The sequence below is a fragment of the Chrysoperla carnea genome, chromosome 1 (genome assembly GCF_905475395.1).
Source record: "Chrysoperla carnea chromosome 1, inChrCarn1.1, whole genome shotgun sequence".
Classification (NCBI taxonomy): Eukaryota; Metazoa; Arthropoda; class Insecta; order Neuroptera; family Chrysopidae; genus Chrysoperla; species Chrysoperla carnea.
The window spans coordinates 90,954,012-90,972,482 of NC_058337.1; the positions used below are offsets into that span (position 1 = coordinate 90,954,012).

General features: G+C 28.2%; 1 protein-coding gene across 1 annotated transcript; it reads right to left on the reverse strand.

Moving 5' to 3' along the window:
- Positions 1-7,986: 7,986 nt before the first annotated feature.
- On the reverse strand, positions 7,987-15,914 carry LOC123305429 (endocuticle structural glycoprotein SgAbd-8). Its single transcript, XM_044887142.1, has 3 exons — positions 15,814-15,914; positions 8,726-8,970; positions 7,987-8,377 (listed from the first exon to the last, which is right to left on the reverse strand). The coding sequence occupies exons 1-3, from the start codon at positions 15,823-15,825 to the stop codon at positions 8,035-8,037; spliced, it is 600 nt and encodes a 199-aa protein (XP_044743077.1). The 5' UTR covers positions 15,826-15,914; the 3' UTR covers positions 7,987-8,034.
- Positions 15,915-18,471: the final 2,557 nt, after the last annotated feature.

Here is an 18,471-nt window from a genome sequence, read left to right on the forward strand (position 1 = left end):
ATAAATACGATACAAGTCGAATGTTCAATATAATCTCCATATATAGGCAATAATTTAATCAAGGAGGGAGCATAGCCAGTTATAATATATCATAAGTATCAATAAAAGAAAAATATGCGTTGATAAAGCCTTGACTTCAAAGTCCAAATGGAATATCCATGCTTCATTTGTGAAAAATAGTCAATAGTTCTAAGGTTGTAGTCTCGCCATGGGAATAATGTCAGAAAATTCGATTATAAACAGTACTTGGTACGCGATACTGTATTACAAATAGTTGCGAGATATTGAAAAGTTAAAAATAAGACATTATTTGATGAGAAGAATGACATACTCTTACCGTGCATGTAAACCACAACATTTTTACAATACTGTAAGGAGGCAATCACCTTAAACATTTGAAAAAAATAGAACTTATTTTGGCTGCTAAGAGAAATGACTATCACCCGATGAGTTCGTTGATTAGGTTGTGGATTCAATCTCACTTAGGTATCTATAATTTTATCATCTAATCCGACTGAGCATAAATCACCATTAATAATGCATTCCCTTACTTGAGAATTTTTAATTCCAAAACACCTGATTGATACCTTTTGTGGCAAATCAAATAGGTAAGCAGTTATTTAAGTAACAGTATGAATAAATTAAATCCATTTATAATTGAATACGTACCTGTTTGATGAGTATTTGAGTTATATGTTTTTGAATTTAATATTGATGGAATAGCTATTTAACAATTTAGCTTTGGACAAAAGTGTAAGAGATATTTTTGCATTAAAACTATTTGGGGAAACCGCTGTTGAAGATATCGTATTTATTCGCTAGCACCCTATAAAATCACAAACCTTAAAAATAAGATTTTGAATGTTACAATGAGTGTAAATAGATTTCTCAGAGCAATTGTTTACAATTTTCTTAAATCAAGTGTCAGTGTACTGTGTGATAACCAAGCATTCTATTTAGAGGTTGTGTGGCGTTCACTACACCAAACTGACAAAGAATTATTTTACATTATATTTTGGTTATATAATGTAATAGTTAATAATATTATGATTATTATATTAAATATTTTATTGATACGTTTTGCATAGAAAGTTTAAAATGAAAATGCTTTTTTCAAAATAATAAATATCATTTGTCAATAAATATTAATAACAATTTTACAGAGTAGGACTTTTTTATTAGATACAAAATGCATAACTAAACTGTTTAAGACACCCACCAATTTGTTGAAATGAGAATATAAAAGTGATTTTAAATGAAATGAAACTTCATTGAATCGTTAAAATCCAAATCCTTTCCTTTTGTAAAATCTAAGCTAAGACTCAAGAGTCATGTAGCCACCGCAAAAACAAGGAATCTCAAAAAACTACCTTTTCGGGGTTTAAAAACTACCAAATGAATTAAATTTTCCAGAGTATCAATTTACAGACATCCATATATACAGACATCAATCTAAAAGTTGTATTAATACATTGTCCTGGCTATGAAACGTAAAGATATGCCGAAAATTTCCATTTGGATTTTTGCACCGATTATAACTACTCTATACTGGGAACTTAAAATGTTGGAGATATAAATGTTTCAGATCCTAACATTTTTTTGGTCCTTAACATTTTTTAAATTTAATATCAAAATAAAAGTATGGTATTTTACCATTTTGGAATATTTTTAGAGAGGCTTTTCTATGCAACCATATTTTTAGAGTACCGACCACTGTTTCCACAATTTTTTAACCTTAGTCTAAGATGAAATGAGTGTGAAAATCGTCGAAAAGTGGCATTTTCAAACATATGTGTATTTTAGTTTCTTTTCATTTTAGAATGTGCTTGCTCATTCCTCCATTGTTGCAGATGTTTCGATATTAGACACACAAAACACCTTTTTTATACAAAAAGAGTTTTATAACATTGTCGTCACTACAAAACGGAAATATGCCATATATTTTGTAATAATTATTTTCAGGGAAATAACAATAGCTTAATAATTTGATAAAATTAAAATAAATTTAGCAATAAACTGAAAATCAATTAACATAAATTAATAATAATAATTTTAACTATTTTAACTTGCATAATATTTTTATGGATAAATATTTTTCTTAATATTTATTTAAAAGAAAGTAATTTTTTTCACTTGAAATTTACATTTGTGTCTATGATAATTAAAAAATATTTAGAAAAATTCATAAATCGATTTCAAAACAAATAGGCTGTACGATTTTCACGTATGTTTGTGGTTGTAGCGGCCATTCAATTGGCAGCTCTACTTTACAAAAGGACTCTGTTTGAAACATTTTGTCAAAAACTCAATAGAGTGCACAGAAGAAACACAATACAAACTTGCACGACAGCGCGCTTTTAAAAAACAAATCGCAGTAGATATTAATGAAAAATATTAAAACATCGCCCACCTGCGTTCAATGCAGGGGAGAGGGCTTGTTTACGAACTCTGTTCGCGTTTCAAGTCACAATAACATAAATAACAGGCTTTGTGTGACACAGAATGTTTTGTTTTTAAAAAACACTTCACCTTAAAATCATCCTGATCATACGCGATGAAACCGTATGTGTCCTACAACTGAAAAAGCATATCGATCGCGCTTTTAAGATATAACTTATATACTTATAAGATAGCGAATTATTAATTTTTCTTATTCTGATGTGTTTTACAGACCAAAAACGCGCTGCTTGTGCTATTTATTACAGTCTTATGTTGCATTAGTCATTTTGCATTTGCTTAATTTTTTCTTACTTATTTCCTACTAAAAATGTACCTTTGTATTAGCCATTACCTTCTCTGAGATCCTTTTAAAAATTTATAAACTTCTCAACTGATATACATATTAGACACTAATGTAATTTATAAAAATAATGCAAGCACTGATAATTAGCAAGGTTTGTATAAGGTATTTGAACAACTAACTCAGTCAACAGTTTATTTCTCTTGTTTTTATTACAAACCCGAATTTACAAATTTGGTGGAAATATTGTGGAATAAGAAAAATAATAGCAATTTTAATGGAAATTTTCAATACTCTTAAAAGAAAAAAAATACTACAGTGATTTGAAAATAAGGACTTAAAGGTAGAATGTTTGTTGAAATTTAATAAACCAAATAATAAATAAAAAACTGTCCAATATAACAGGCTTATCGAAAGCTAAGTTTGTGTATAGAAAATTATTCACAGCATCAAATTTTAATTTTTGTATCTTACTTTTGTAATTTATTTATTTATTTTTATTAAAATATTATTATAATTACTTTTGATCAACGTGTAGTTTTTATATCGCATGCGTATATGTTAAAATAATTTAATTAAATTTTTTTGGACAAAAAATGAGTTAGGTATTTATTAATTGATTGTGTATGAAATAATTAAATGTCAAAAATTTAACTTCTCTGCATGTTTGGCCTACAAAAATTATATTTAATAATTATGTAATTTCAAATACTAGTTAAAATAAGAAATATTTTTATAAATAATTTTGCCCAGAAGTGTTAAGGGCGTTTCCAATTAACCTCGGTCATTAGGTTATACATTTTTGGACGCGTGGTAAGTAATTACACTTCAATGGTATTACACATTTAATATGTAATGAACAATTAAGTCCAATATTCTCTTGAACTCCATATTTAGATTCAAAAATATTACTTTTGAGAATATCTAACACAAAGTAGTTTCGCGCTCTAAGCGCTATTTTTAATTGAAATAAACTACAAGACTAAGTCCATCGAATAATTGAAAAAGTATGCGGGGTAAACGTAATAAAGTTATTGGGTGGGTAGCTCTGAGGTCCAAGGGAACGAGTAGACTGACAAATTTTTCAAAATAGGTTCATATAATCAACTAAACGGCCTGGAACTATTTTTGAAATACTAAATAGCACAATTTATCTCCACTCATGTAAAATAAATGTCGCCCGGAAATATCCTATTGTTTATTAAAATTGTACGGCTGCTGGAACTCCTTTGGAACAAATGGAGATTTAATAAACCTTTAAACCTAAACCTAAACCCTTCTAAGAATTACTCCTAGCTCAAATCTTACCCAAACTTATATAGTTTGGCATCCGGAAAAATAATGAACAACTAACATTTTCCCTTGATTTAAGCTTAGAGCAGGCCGATACGATAGACCTATTGGACGTTGCAGTTTTTATTTCGATTCTTGATTATTATAATATCTACTTTAGACTCCTTTTGCATGGTGGCATCAAATGATATATAGCCGTACTAAGCCTAACTGCTATTAAAGATCCAAATTATGGAACGCTAGGATAACTTTACAATACCTATCCAGTCTCATCGTTATACTTTTAATTTTAAATGAAACACAATACTGAATACTTTAATGAAAGTTATGATAGGGATTTTCGAGATTGGTGAATGCAAATATGCCGAAAGTCAGAAAATGAAAATATCTCGCATTTAAATAATATGCTTTTGTTTGTGTACGGAGGTGTAAGAATGTACAAAAATTTTTTAAATTTAGTTAAAATCATATAAATACGCAATTAGAGCCTTAAACTATTTGCGTATGGGCGTATAATTACTAAAAATGTAATTTCACACCTAATATTAATAGGTTATCCTTGTAATACATTTATATTTCATCTTTGGAAAAAAATAATTATTTTTATGTTTAGTGTCATCATCAAATTTAAAAAAATTAATATACCAAATTTATGATTATATCTTATTTATTCCATTCGTATATTTTATTCTATGTTATAGCCATAGCCAAATAACTACACTTGATTGTCTATGGTTATACAAATCAATCATTAATCTTTATAATAAAGGTTAAAATATTTGGGCTGTACCTCGTTCTATGCTACAGACATCTCTTGAAAATTTCTTAAATCCGTGTGGTATTTATATTACAGGTGATGGCATGGTATTAAATTTGAATTTTAATACCATTTATTAATATTAAGTATAGTTGAAATAAAGTATGGTTTGAATCTTAGCTAAGGAAAATTTAATTATTTCAGGCAACTTGTTGTACTAAGGTACAAACTACACACTTATGTCTAAGACGATTCTTCTTTGCAATTCTTTTACTATTTGATAGTTTTATACACGCAAATTTTTAATCATTCTAGTGATGCAAGTTGCTTACTTTTATAAATATTTACAATCGTCATGGTAAAGAATAGTTGAAGATGAGATACGCTGCAGAAAAGAATTGGCATTATTGTATCTTTTTTTTGAACGAAATAATTCATATATATAACTCGAAGAGACTATTTTTCATTAATCTGTTCAGCACTGGATGCTTATTACACTTCCATACACTCCTATTAAATTCCATTTATTGTCGAATAAAAAGAAAAAAAATCATTTGCCTGATCTCTAATTAAACGGAGTATTCTTTACAGACACCTTGAAGAGAATAAATGGGTAAACAGGCTCACTTCTTTCTTATATGCCGAGCAAAATGGTTTTTCCATTTATTATCGATTATTTTCTGGTTAGGAAAAGACAAAAAAATGATCCGATACCGAGCATTTTTGAACGTAAGAAATTGTTGAACAGGACTGGAAAAACACATTTAGAAAGTCTCAACAAAGATTTAATCAGTAAGTTTTTAAGGCATCGATCTGCAGACCAATTTGATACCATTGGAAGAAATAAAAAGGACCATTTTTGTATTGCCATATTTATTGTGTAAACTTCCTTCAATATGTTCATTCATTTGAAACCTGTATTTTCCTCCGATTTTGTATTTGTTTTATTAGTCTGTGATTTTCCGTGCGGAAGATATAAGTGTTTTTGTAAGCGGTGATTAAATATCTCCTAAAAATTCGAAATATGTACGTAAAAGTTATTCAAAATTGATTTATTTGAAGATTGTAACATTCTATACTAAAAAAGATTTTCACAAAGACTTAAATTTTCTTTATCAGTTTCCTGCTGAAAATTATTATTATTCATCACCCACTAAAATATTGATTGATATCTAGATCTCGAGAAGGAAAAATCATTCCGTTATATAAGATATTCTATACGGAACGAAAAACATATCTTATCAATGTTTATAGAGGCATCCATAGGGGACCAAATTTCTGCATTGTGTAGTTGTAATGCCAAAAGATGAAAGTCTAATACAACAGTCGTTCTGTATTTACCACTTCAGCACACTTTATCTTCTAAGAAATTAATCTACCTATTTAATTTTACATACGATTTTGTTCTCGTTCATCTAATTATAGAGACAAACGACGAAATTGGAATATATGACAAAGTTATATCAGTTTTACTGCTTTACAGCGAGTGAACAAATTTTACGTGTTCTGCTGTTCCTTGTTTTTAAAACGCTTTTTTTAGCTTCATACGTATGTTAGTATGTAACGGAAACTTTGAACATGATTTTGATCCCTTTCAAAACGTGTAACTCGAAGATTAATTCGAAAGTTATACATAAATATATATATTTATTTTGTGTTTTTAGTTCTTTAGACAATTATTTATTTATCCAAAATTCAGTATAAATATGGTGGGAGCGCAAGTAAATGTATATATTTTCAGGTATGGTATATATATATATATATATATATATATATATATATATATATATATATATATATATATATTTATGTATATCTTTCGAATTAATCTTCTAGTTAAACGTTTTGAAGGGGATCAAAATCATGTTCAAAGTTTTCGTTACATACTAACATACCAACATACGCATGAAGGTAATAAAAGCGTGTTAAAAACAAGGAACAGCAGAAAACGTAAAATTCGTTCACTCGCTGTCATATATTCCAATTTCGTCGTTTGTCTCTATAATTAATAAATAAAAGTCTAAAGAACTAAAAAACACAAAATAAATAATAGTTTTAAAAAACAACATGTATGTGAGAGACTATGTTTATGTCGAATTGTGTGTGTTTAATAGCAAAAACAAGGACTATATGGACCGTTAGTTCTATATTATTTATTGACGTAGTGCTTTCACAGCAGTCCAGTCGAAAATTATTAACTGATAAAACAATTCAAAAATATTTGCATTTTAATAAAATTCAAATTTCACCGTTCTCTTCGAAAGTTCGCTAAAAATGTGATTTGTAATTTCAATTATCTCATGGTAGGCATATTAAATAATTATTTTTAACAGCTTGTGCAATAATACTTGTTATAACTTATACTGAAAGTTTTAGATATTTCTAAAGATTTTTTTTTTTTTTTTGCATGACCCAACTACCTTAACTTTAAGATCCTTGTAGCACACATGCGTATGTGCTTTTTATGCACATAACGTAACAAAAAAAAACTATTTTTAAACCATCATATGTCTCAGGAAAAAATTCGTAGTGAATTTTTTTTAAATCCGAGGAGGTTGTGTGAGTGGTTGTTGAGTTTGTATATCCGTATTATAGCCCTTTATCTTGAACTCTTTGAAGGAAATTTAATGGTTACGGAATGGTATCCCGCCACTGTATAAAAAACATAATAACCGCATGTGGGGATATTGACTTTAGTCTTTTATTATACTAAAATTTGTGAAAAGAAGGGAGCAATAGGGTTCATTTAAAAAATATTTTATATTTGTTTTAGTCATACTTTGTTTTATAAAAAAATTTTATTCCAAATTAAATAGTATAAAACAATATTTTACAAAAAAAAAAAAATGTCATCTTAAATATGTCTCAATGAAAAAAGAAGAAAAAAAATAAACAAAAACAGAAAACTTGAGAAAGAAATAAAAGAAACAGGTAATAAAAAAAAGTAAAAAAAAAAAAATTAATAGAGAGAAAAATTAAATTGTAAACAGTATTTATATTGTATGACACACAATCACAGAAAAATAAGTAAAATAGTAATTAATTTAATTAATTAATAATAGATGTATTTAATAAACAATTATTATTAATTGTTAATAACACACTAGCTCCTATCAAATTGTCACGCTTGTCTATTTTTTGTTTAGACATCAGTTCATTTTTCTATTATTTTTTAATAATTTTTTTTAGGATTTTTTTTATTTAATTTTTTATATATCCTTTATTTTATTTAAATTAATTAAATTTATTCACCACGATAAAATCCTGGATTGTTTAAGAAATCTTTTGCATTTTCTGGATTACGGGCTGCAGCTTCTTGTTGTGCTTTAATACCAGCATAAATTAAATCTAAACCTTTTTGTACTTCAGGACTGACTGGTGGTGGTGTTGGTAAATGTTGTCCAATTGGTCGGAAACCATTTTCATCGGCTGTGTATTCAACAACAATTTCTTCACCATTTGGTGCTGTATATGAATAGGAACCATGTTGTACTTGGGCATGACCAGGTTCTTTCTCATCACCACGTGCTGGAACTTCTTTCAAGAAACCTGTTTCTTCGGCAATTATGTTGTTTCCAGTTTCATATCTAAAATAAAAATTTGTATTTTTTTGTTACAAAAGCATTATATTTGCAGCAATTGTTATCTTCATAGCCAAAGAATCGTGCGGGATAGTGTGTGGCATTTTTGTCTAAGATCAGCAAAGATAGTAACGTCATAAAATGTTCATTGAGGCCACAATTTTTGCCGATTAGAGAACACTCTTTTTTTGTCTTCTTTTCACACAAAAATTTGAGTTAATTTGTAATTAAAATATAAGTTTGGCTCTCAATATTTCATGACTTGTGGAGGCGGAGGAGAGATATCTAGGTACTAACTGCTTGAATCTACTTCTGTTTACCGAGAAAAGTATTGATAAAACATTTTGTACTTACGAAGTTTTATAACTGCCATCATTTTCTTGCTCCTTGTTAAATCTAATGATTGGAATGTAGGTAGTTGTTTCTCTGTATTTTGTGTCAACATAGTTTTGTTGAGCTGATTTTTGTTGACTAGGTTGTGCTAATGGCTGATAATTATCATTATCATCATAGTTTTGTTGTTGTTGTTGTTGCTGTTGTGGTTGTTGAGGCCTTAATGGTCGTTGTGCGAATACGGTTGCGCATAGACATAATAAAATCTATAAAGTAAAGAAAATAAGAAAAATTTAAAAAAAAAATAAACCAAACACAACTTCATAGTAAATATTAGTAAATGATCAATACAGGCGAAAGCGTTATGTACTGTTGTTCCAAGTTGTATATTACACAAGCTAGTGATTAGAGTTGCTCGAATTGCTAAGATAGCTACTACCTACTTCCTAGGAGTTGTAAAGAGAAGTAAAATAAAGCAGGCTAGGCGTTTTATAAGATTACTTTGATAATTAATCTTCTAATAATAGTTTAGCTTATCTAGAAAAATAAGTTTTCCGTAATAGAAACGTGGTTAATTATATTTAAAAATATAATTGCATAAATTGACATAATCAGGCGCTTTACTTTTAGGGACCATGACAGACTTTCTATTTATTAATTTCATTCGCATCAATTTTAATATTATAGTATTTACGTAGTTGTGGTGGAAGCGTCAGGAAGTGTAGTTATGGTGGAAGCACCAATACACAAACTTAAACTTCCTCGCATATAAAAATTACTTCAACAAGTGGGAAAAAGCTTTTAAGCACCTACATAGATTTCAATAAAATGAAGCTTAGAAATTTCCGATTACACTACAATATTTTACAATATTTAAAAAACCGCTTAAATTGTTTGCTGTATCTTTAATTTTTACATATATTCAAAACAGTTTGATACGAAATAATATAGAAAAATCCAGCCTGATCTTTAATCTTCGTAACAAAAAACTATTATTGTGAAAATTATCACACTAAAGCTTTTATAAATTAAGTCTAGCCATAGTCATAGTGAACTATAACAAAGTAGTTAAAGAATTGCTATGCAAATAATAAAAGTTGTCAAACATTTTAAATCAAACTATTTCTAAACATAATTTACTGGAATCGCGTGATTTTTATTATTGAAATTTGTTAACAAAATTCTTTCATACCCACTTAATTAAAAATTGCGTGTTTCGTGATATTTCTTAACAAGCAACCGCTGGCAACATTTCTTAATAATGTATACAATTAATTGCTATTATTATTAATTAATAAAATTAAAAGTTATCAATAATATTTTAAAGTAATAACATGTTCATAATAATAAAAAATATATATAAATATTTTGTATTAAAAGTAAATGTTTACGAGGTAAATTATTTTATTCTAATAATAAAAAAAAATTACACTAGTAACCAGTAAATGTCAATAGGTCAAAAGATCAATAGACTGGTAATACAATTTGTGTAGGTGGAATAAAGATGGATGGATGATCAAGTTTGGTCAATCAAGTTTATAACCGCAATGAACTAATACAGTATTTAATCCAATCGTTGCCGCATCGTGGGTCCGCTCTGACTACATGCTGAGTTTGTATGTATATAACATTTAGTTAAAATATTAATAGTGAAAGTTTATTTTTTCATGTGGATTATTTAAATTATGAATAATGTAAAAATATAATGTCTGTTTGTTCATGTATTACGAAATTTCATTTTAAGATTAAGTAAAATTTTAAAATTTGTTTCCGTTCTTCATCATTTTTATTTTTTTATTCAAATTTTTGATTCATTTGATTGTTCTATATCGATAATTTTGAATATCTTTGTCGATATACTTGAATATTTTCATCGATACATTCTGCTTAAGCCAACAATAATTTTTTTTGTAGGTACTATAGCAAGTACTATGTGCAGTTTAAAGAAAATGAAATCTAAAATTGTATGCTTTGCATGGTTTTAAATCGTACGAGAAACAAAATCTGTATTTGGCTTAGGTAAATAATATCTATCTGTCGAGTTACTCTAAAATTAGCGAAAGAAATTTGAGGTTGAAATACTCTTTTTAATTTAGATAAAATACAGAATTTATCATTTGATGTTTACTTTAAGTGATGCTTTTTTGAACTGATCTCATAGACTTCACACTCAAATAAGAGAAATGACAAGCTAGTCCCTTGAGTGTGATCCTTTTGATACACATCGTCAAATTTCCAAGAGAGGAAAATAATTTCCCTCAATTACCACAATGTAATATTTAGTAATTTATTATACCATGATGTGTAACGCTTTTCTTGCAAGAAGTTTCAAGCTATAATTTTATACTTCTCCTCAACGCCCTCTACGGTCCACTTTGTCCGCCTATTCAGCACAAATTGATATAATATAACCTTTAATTCACGTAAAAAAGTGAAAGAAAAAATGTCTACGAATAAAATAAAGGCGTACACTTTGACATCAATCCTAGTTGTGTTACAACACGTCCTACCTATTAAACGTAAAGAGGTGTTGAAAAAACCGATTCGGATTTTCGGATCCATTTAAATTAATTCCCTATTGATAGGAAATTGATGGGACTATCTAATACCATTGAATAAAAAAATGAAGCTCATTTTCAAGTAGGAACCACGTTTGCATATTTCAACTCAATGTTTGGAATAATTATGTAGTAGCGATTAAATATTTCCAGTAAGTTCTAAATTAACTGCAAAAATTGCTTTCACATTTAAGTCATGTCTTCGAGGATAAAACCTGGCTCTATCGCCGTCTATTTACCGTAATGTACCGTGAGTACATTAACAACAATAATTGCATTTTATACATAATTATTTACTTACTCATGTATTAAAACGATTCACGTGATAAGAACATTTAATTATTGAATAATTGATTATGCAAAAGATTTACATATTTTTTCTGATTAAATAACCAGAGAATATTTTTAAACAAATTATAACATATGTTTTTAATAATGAATACCTAGGTATGTGAAGCCAACCTTGCTTCAATGCACTTGACATTGAAGTTTTGTAAACAATTTTTAATTAAATAAAAAAATACTAATTATAAAATCAAAATAACTAATCATCGCTTATTTATTTGTTTACATTCAAAATTTACTGGAAAAATACTAGTGATTTATTATATTGAATGAGACAAGAAAAACATTTCTTCTTGGGCAATTTGGCAATTTTTTGGGCGATTGGGCGATTTGATTAATCTAAAAATGTCTATTTATATGATTACAATAATTTCTTTGAAAAAAATAATCAAAGTTTAGATCAATAATTTTTGTATCACAAATACGTATTTCGACTATAAAGTACAGTTATCACCGATATCAATTAGGAAATCGGATATACTCTTCTTTTTAGTTTTTTAATATTATTTCCTGAAAATATGTTCCTCGCTTATTTGGTGTCACAAAAATAACGTATAGTAGCAAGGTATATGTCAAGAGACTATATTCATTTATAATAAACTAACGGAATAATTACGACTACATTCCTACTGATTATGATTTACAAAAACTGATCTTAGTATTGGCGTAGATTAGACATTTCCATTCCTATGTTTGAATATAAATTTTGTAGTTTAATTGGGTAAGGTTACAGACACTTTTCTCAAAATTAAGTAATAAATCATTAAAATTAGAATTTTTATAACAAACCTAGAAAAAAAGTATATTTCTCAAAGAAATGTATCCAGAAAAATTTATTTATGTTATTAGAAAGTTTTCCAACGTTATGCATTACGAATTAAAGTGTGTTCTTAAAGTTTCTCAAATATTTACTTTCAGAAAAACACTTTTATTTTTATTTGAAAAAAAATACGCCATGGTACCTTAAAATAAAACAGTGAATTGTTTTCAATAGTATATAAATCGGCAAACATAGTTTCCGTTTCAATTATTTTTCAACAGTTTCTTACAAATTAAGATAATTGCATAATTTTTGATATTATACATGAAGATAATTTTAAATCCTAGGAAGCAATACACCAAAACAAAACAAAATTACTCTACAATATGTTATAATTAATTTTAAAATTTCTTTAAATTACTTTAATAAGACTTGATTCTTATTCAATGCGCTATTATAATTAGTGCCAGCATCATTATCTGAACACTGGTAAATTATTATATAATTATGAATTGAGCACAAATAAATATAATTTTTTTTTTATATATATTTTTGATTAGATAATATGTACATTATAAGAAAGTATTTTGTAATGTGAAAGGTGGTTATGGTAGTTATCAAAATCAAATAATGTTTTTATTTCATATGCAGTTTTTTAAATTTCTTGTCGTGGTTTTAGACTGAATTTTTTGAACAAGAATTTTTATTATTTCGGGAATGGATTTTCTTTACTTTACATCATATTTTGTTTACCCGTGCTGTATTGTTTGCCCAATAGCTGCCACCAATGATTAAATTTTAAAATTTCGTTGAATACATGACAGGAATTGATTGCTTTATTATTATATCAACTAATTTGATATTGATTATTTCCCCCAAAAAACAGAACCCACATATCAAATATTAATAGCCTAGTAAATATATTATAAATCAAAAATTTGGTATATTTTATCAAAGAAATCATGTAATAGTCTGAGTGCTCCCCAGCTTATTACGTTTTGAATATTTTCAACTTTTTACTATTTATTAAACATTAAGTGTAGAGCATTCTCTTTCATAGACCCCGAAAACTTTGCAATAAAAGCTTAAAATTTAAGAATATCTGTTTTTTTTTTAGTTTAATCAGATATGTATAATAGGTGGTTAAGATAACAAACTCAAAAAATTTATTGAGTGACAGGCACCCCATTTTTCAAAATGATTCGTGCCATTTTCTTATACGAACAAAAGTCTGAATCAATAATTATTTATCATTTTTAAGCAGGCGCTGCAGAAATACAAATTTCGGACCGCAAAAAGGAAAACGACAAGATGGAATTAGATCAAAGCAAAGAATTAGATGTGTATTTAACAATGATGTCATAATCTTATATCTTCAAAACAGGTTCAAATAAAATGCAAGCAGCTATCAATTTAGAAGCACTAAAATTCATCATTCCAGAATATACCTTTAACAAGAAATTATGCAATTTAAAACAGTGGTTAAACTTATAATAATGTAAGTCCACCCATCATAAAATATATTGCATGTAATATATTGCAAGGCACTATTGAGTACCTATATATAGTTAAAATAGAAATTTCTGGTTTTTGAAAGAGAAATTTTCACACTTAAAGACACATATGGTACTTTTTAATTGATAATTATATTGTTAATAATTACAAGAGATTTATAGATATAAAGTCAATGATCTCTTTATATTCATTAATTTGATTTGACAAGTAATAAGTATTCAATTTTATTTTTAAATCTAGTTTCATTTAAATAGTACGAAATTTGATTTTCAAGTACAATGAATCTAAAAAGCAATCGCTTTCGTTTTATTATTTTTACATACTCGGGTTTATTGATCCTAACAGTGTATAACCCTTAGAAATGTTGATATATGATCGCGATAGCTGATAAACCATAAAATAAAATTCTAAACTTAAAGCATATTTTTTTTAAAAAAAAGCAAATCATTTGCTATTAACATTTTGTCTAATTTCTATTGATTTGACAAAAATCTCAGCTCAAAGTAGAATGGAAGATAAATCTTTTATGTACACTATTTAAAATTTCTGTTTGTAACCTCCGAACCAAAAAGGCTGGTTCAGCTGATTCACTAAAGCTCTCTGGCTGTGGAACTAAAGCTTCTACGTGGATGAACCGATTTTAATTTTTTTTTTTGTTAGATAAATTGGTGGAGAGTGTTTTTGGGTATGTTTCATGAAAATCAGTTCAGCTTGGAGAAAGTTACCAAAAGAGCCGCATTTTTTTAATTTTGTAAATTTTACTTGTGTGTGATTAAACAATATCAACTGGTGATCAAAATTTATACTGAAGTATAAACGGGGTATTGAAGCAATTATCTGTTCTAGTGGTTCTTAATTGTTTGCCTGTGTTCTAAAGGGGACTCATAACTGTGCATTAAAAAAATTGCTATACCTTAAGTCACGTACACGATAAGGAGCAGGATTAATAAGCAAAGGCAATCAATATGACATTTTTTATTATTTATTAATAATGTATGTTAAAGTTTTTATTACTAAAATGCCTGTGTGGAAATAACGTCTTCTCTTAACTCAATGTTTCAGAATACACCCTAATTAAAATAATGGAAAAAAAAGTAAGATTAAAAAAGGGGTTCGACGTTATAAGAAAATTTTAATTTTAAAAAACAAAAAATTAACATATTGAACCGAAATTAAACCAGCAAACTAAATCTTCCTAGATTCTTAAAATGTACACACAATTTTCTAGAATTGCGTTTTTCAAACGTTATATGGTTTCAACAACTCTCAACGTTTCGTAACAATTATTATTAATTAAATACAATTAATATCAACCAATTTTGAGTGAAGTTTTTGTCATCCCAAAAATAATAATTGGTAAGAATTTCATTAGCATCCTTTACCATTTTTAAAAATACTACTTTTCTTAAACTGTAAACGTACAACTGAACTTTTCGAAGGTACCTAAGAAAAATTATGAATATAAAAGATATCTCACAAAGTCAAAATAAACGCTTGATGGAATATACTTAGATAAATTATATTAGAATTTCCAAAAACAAAAGTAAAATCCCAGAAGAAATAAAAGGATATTTCAATAATTAATTTTTTAATATTTAATAATATATTTGAAAAAATATTATTATTCAAAGAGACTTCTAAATATAGATAAAAAGTGATAATATATGATTTCATAATAATATTTTGTAAACTAAACGACCTTCAAATTAGAAAAAAAACACTGTTAGATGATTATATTAGAAATGGTTAGTTGTAAAGATGTTATTAAAAGAAAAAAAAATAAATAAATATACATTTTTGTCCCGAAGAAGAAAACCCGTTCAATTTATTCATATTGCCGATGGGTAACCAAGTTAATTATTATGTTGAAAAGGAAATATACTACACACGAGGACTTAAAAATGGATGTTGTAACAGAAGATGACACTTACCAAATAGTTCATGATGATTTTAAAATTTAAATGAGAGTAAAACTATTTCAAAACTTAAAAAAATATTATATTTGTGTCTGTATTGACTGAACTGTTTTCACTTTGTGATTACTTTTAAAATATACACAGCAGTATTTATACCATTTCTAGAAAGACTCTCTGATCATTGCCCATCCCAATGTGATTATCATATACATGTCTCTGTTGTATAAATTATTTTATAATATATTGATGTCTTTATTTTATTGCCCTGATTTTATTTCATGAAATAAAGATCATCTCTTAAATACAGTTTACTTATTTGAATGTAATTATATTTTTGTTTTATAAAATATATGAATCGTTTATATTGTATCACTTATATTATAAATTCATTGGAGTAATCTTTCTTAATTGCTTTTGATGTGGGTGGATACAAGATCGGACAATGTACCAGAAAATATACAAAGTCAATTTTTTCCTTTCATACTACACTAGTCATCGCAAAAATGGGTTCACTGTCTTTTAAAAAACTCAAATTTAGTCCGAAATTAGAAAAAGCGAAAAACGATCTGCTCGGTATCATTCTAAATATACCATCACGAAATTCCTTTATTATATAAAAAAAATTTCATTTCATCTATTTACAATCGTTTATTATCCATAGAAAATCGAAATTTTCGAAAGTTTGTTTCAAAAACTTCAAAATACAACTTCTGGATAGAACGTTATTGTAAATGGTACAGATACGACCGTTTTCGTCAAGACTGAGATTTCGGCCAAAATTGCATTTTCTAAGTGGCTCAGTTTTTTTGATAACAAGTGTATAATTGTTGTTATTAATTCTAGGCACTGGGTGATCAGCCATAAATCTGTCATCCTAATAAATAAATAAAAAATCAAGGAGCTTCATCACTATAAGGTTACATTTCTACCTAAAAGATGCTTTTTATTGAAATAGGATTTGTGTCTTTTCATGCTTTTGAACTCTTGAAATATTTACATCAAAGTGCGGGAAGGGGGCCGTTAATCCAACAATACAAAAGACACGCCCTGAATATTATTTTAATATTAAGACAAAATTTCAACCTTCCAACTCAATTGGATGTGGCAGCGGAAAGCATTAAAAGAACATCATATTTCAGTATAAAAGGGAGGAAAAAGGTGCTGGAAGCTTGAAATCCCCAAAAAGCACTCACCTCTTTAACACCTATTCATCCTACATACCGATTTACCCTTTAACTTGAATTTGATAGGGGCATAGTGTGCGCAAAATGTTGAACATATCAAGAATCTTAAAAATGTTAAAATCAACTGCCTGAGTAAAATACAGAGAAGCCGGGATTCGAACACGGGCCCTCCGATATCCGGTCTTGGACGTCGCTATCTCCGTCACTTCTATTCTATGTCTCACTGTCATATGTTAAGTTTTATAATGTACTGACACATCAATAGCTATTCAAAGTATTGAAAATTCTAATTCGGAATTGAAGAGCACTTTACAAAAGAAAACGTATTGAATCTGTGTCAAAATCATCACTAATGTAAGCGCCCAAAAAAAGGAGAAAGTACATGATAACTTCTATTTCAAGTATGTTTTGGGCTTATTCCAAAGCCATTGGATTCACTACACTAAGAAAAAATCAGAATAGCCATATTGTAGGTACTCGCAGGTATGCTTGAGAAGGATCATCAACTCGGATTCTTAATTTTTATACCATGTAATATATATATGAAATATACATAGTATTATAAGTTTAGTCCCAAGTTTGTAACGCCTAAAAATATTGATGCTACAAAAAAAAAATTGGTATAGGTGTTCATAAAATCACCTAATTAATCCATTTCCGGTTGTCCGTCCGTCCGTCCGGCTGTCCGGCCGTCCGTCCGTCCGTCCGTCCGTCCGTCTGTGGTCACGATTACTCAAAAACGAAAAGAGATATCAAGCTGAAATTTTTACAGCGTGCTTAGGACGTAAAAAGTGAGGTCAAGTTCGTAAATGAGCAACATGGGTCAATTGGGTCATGGGTCCGTAGTACCCATCTTGTAAACCGTTAGAGATAGAATAAAAGTTTAAATGTAAAAAATGTTCCTTACAAAAAAATAAAGAACTTTTGTTTGAAACATTTTTTTGTAAACATCACTGTTTACCCACGAGGGCGTTAATTAGGTACAAATTTTATAGTATGTATTAATTTAGGAATATCAAAGTGAATATCTTTTGTTATTTACATGACGTCAAAAAAAAAACAAACGATTGCGCATCAACACTTGCGCATTATATGAGAATATCAGTTAAATATGTCAGATATGTATGTATGTGAAATGTGACAGAATTATCAACACTGCCTATACATGGTATTTCAACAATTAACTCAGTCAATTGTTTGTTTTCACTTGTTTCCTTAGTCGTCAGGTATTTTTTCCGAGTCGTCACATTATATATAATCTTGCAGGAAGTGGCAACCTCCTTATAACTTCTGTTAAAACAATATCTTGAGATCCATTTAATTGGACCAAATCATAACGGGGAATTTCGCTTATGATTCTCTTTTTCTCTTTGATTTAGTGTTACAGGGCCTATACAACGATTTCTCTTCTACAATAACATGCGTGAGTGCTACAGTATCTATGCCTGCTACACCAACAATTGTAATGGTTACACTTTTTAAGTTGGCT

Bases quoted from the DNA above. Each gene is read 5' to 3' on its own strand.
- LOC123305429 (XM_044887142.1), bottom strand. The intron at 8,378-8,725 runs GTAAGTACAAAA...TTTTTATTTTAG, and splicing joins GATGGCAGTTATAAAACTTC to ATATGAAACTGGAAACAACA.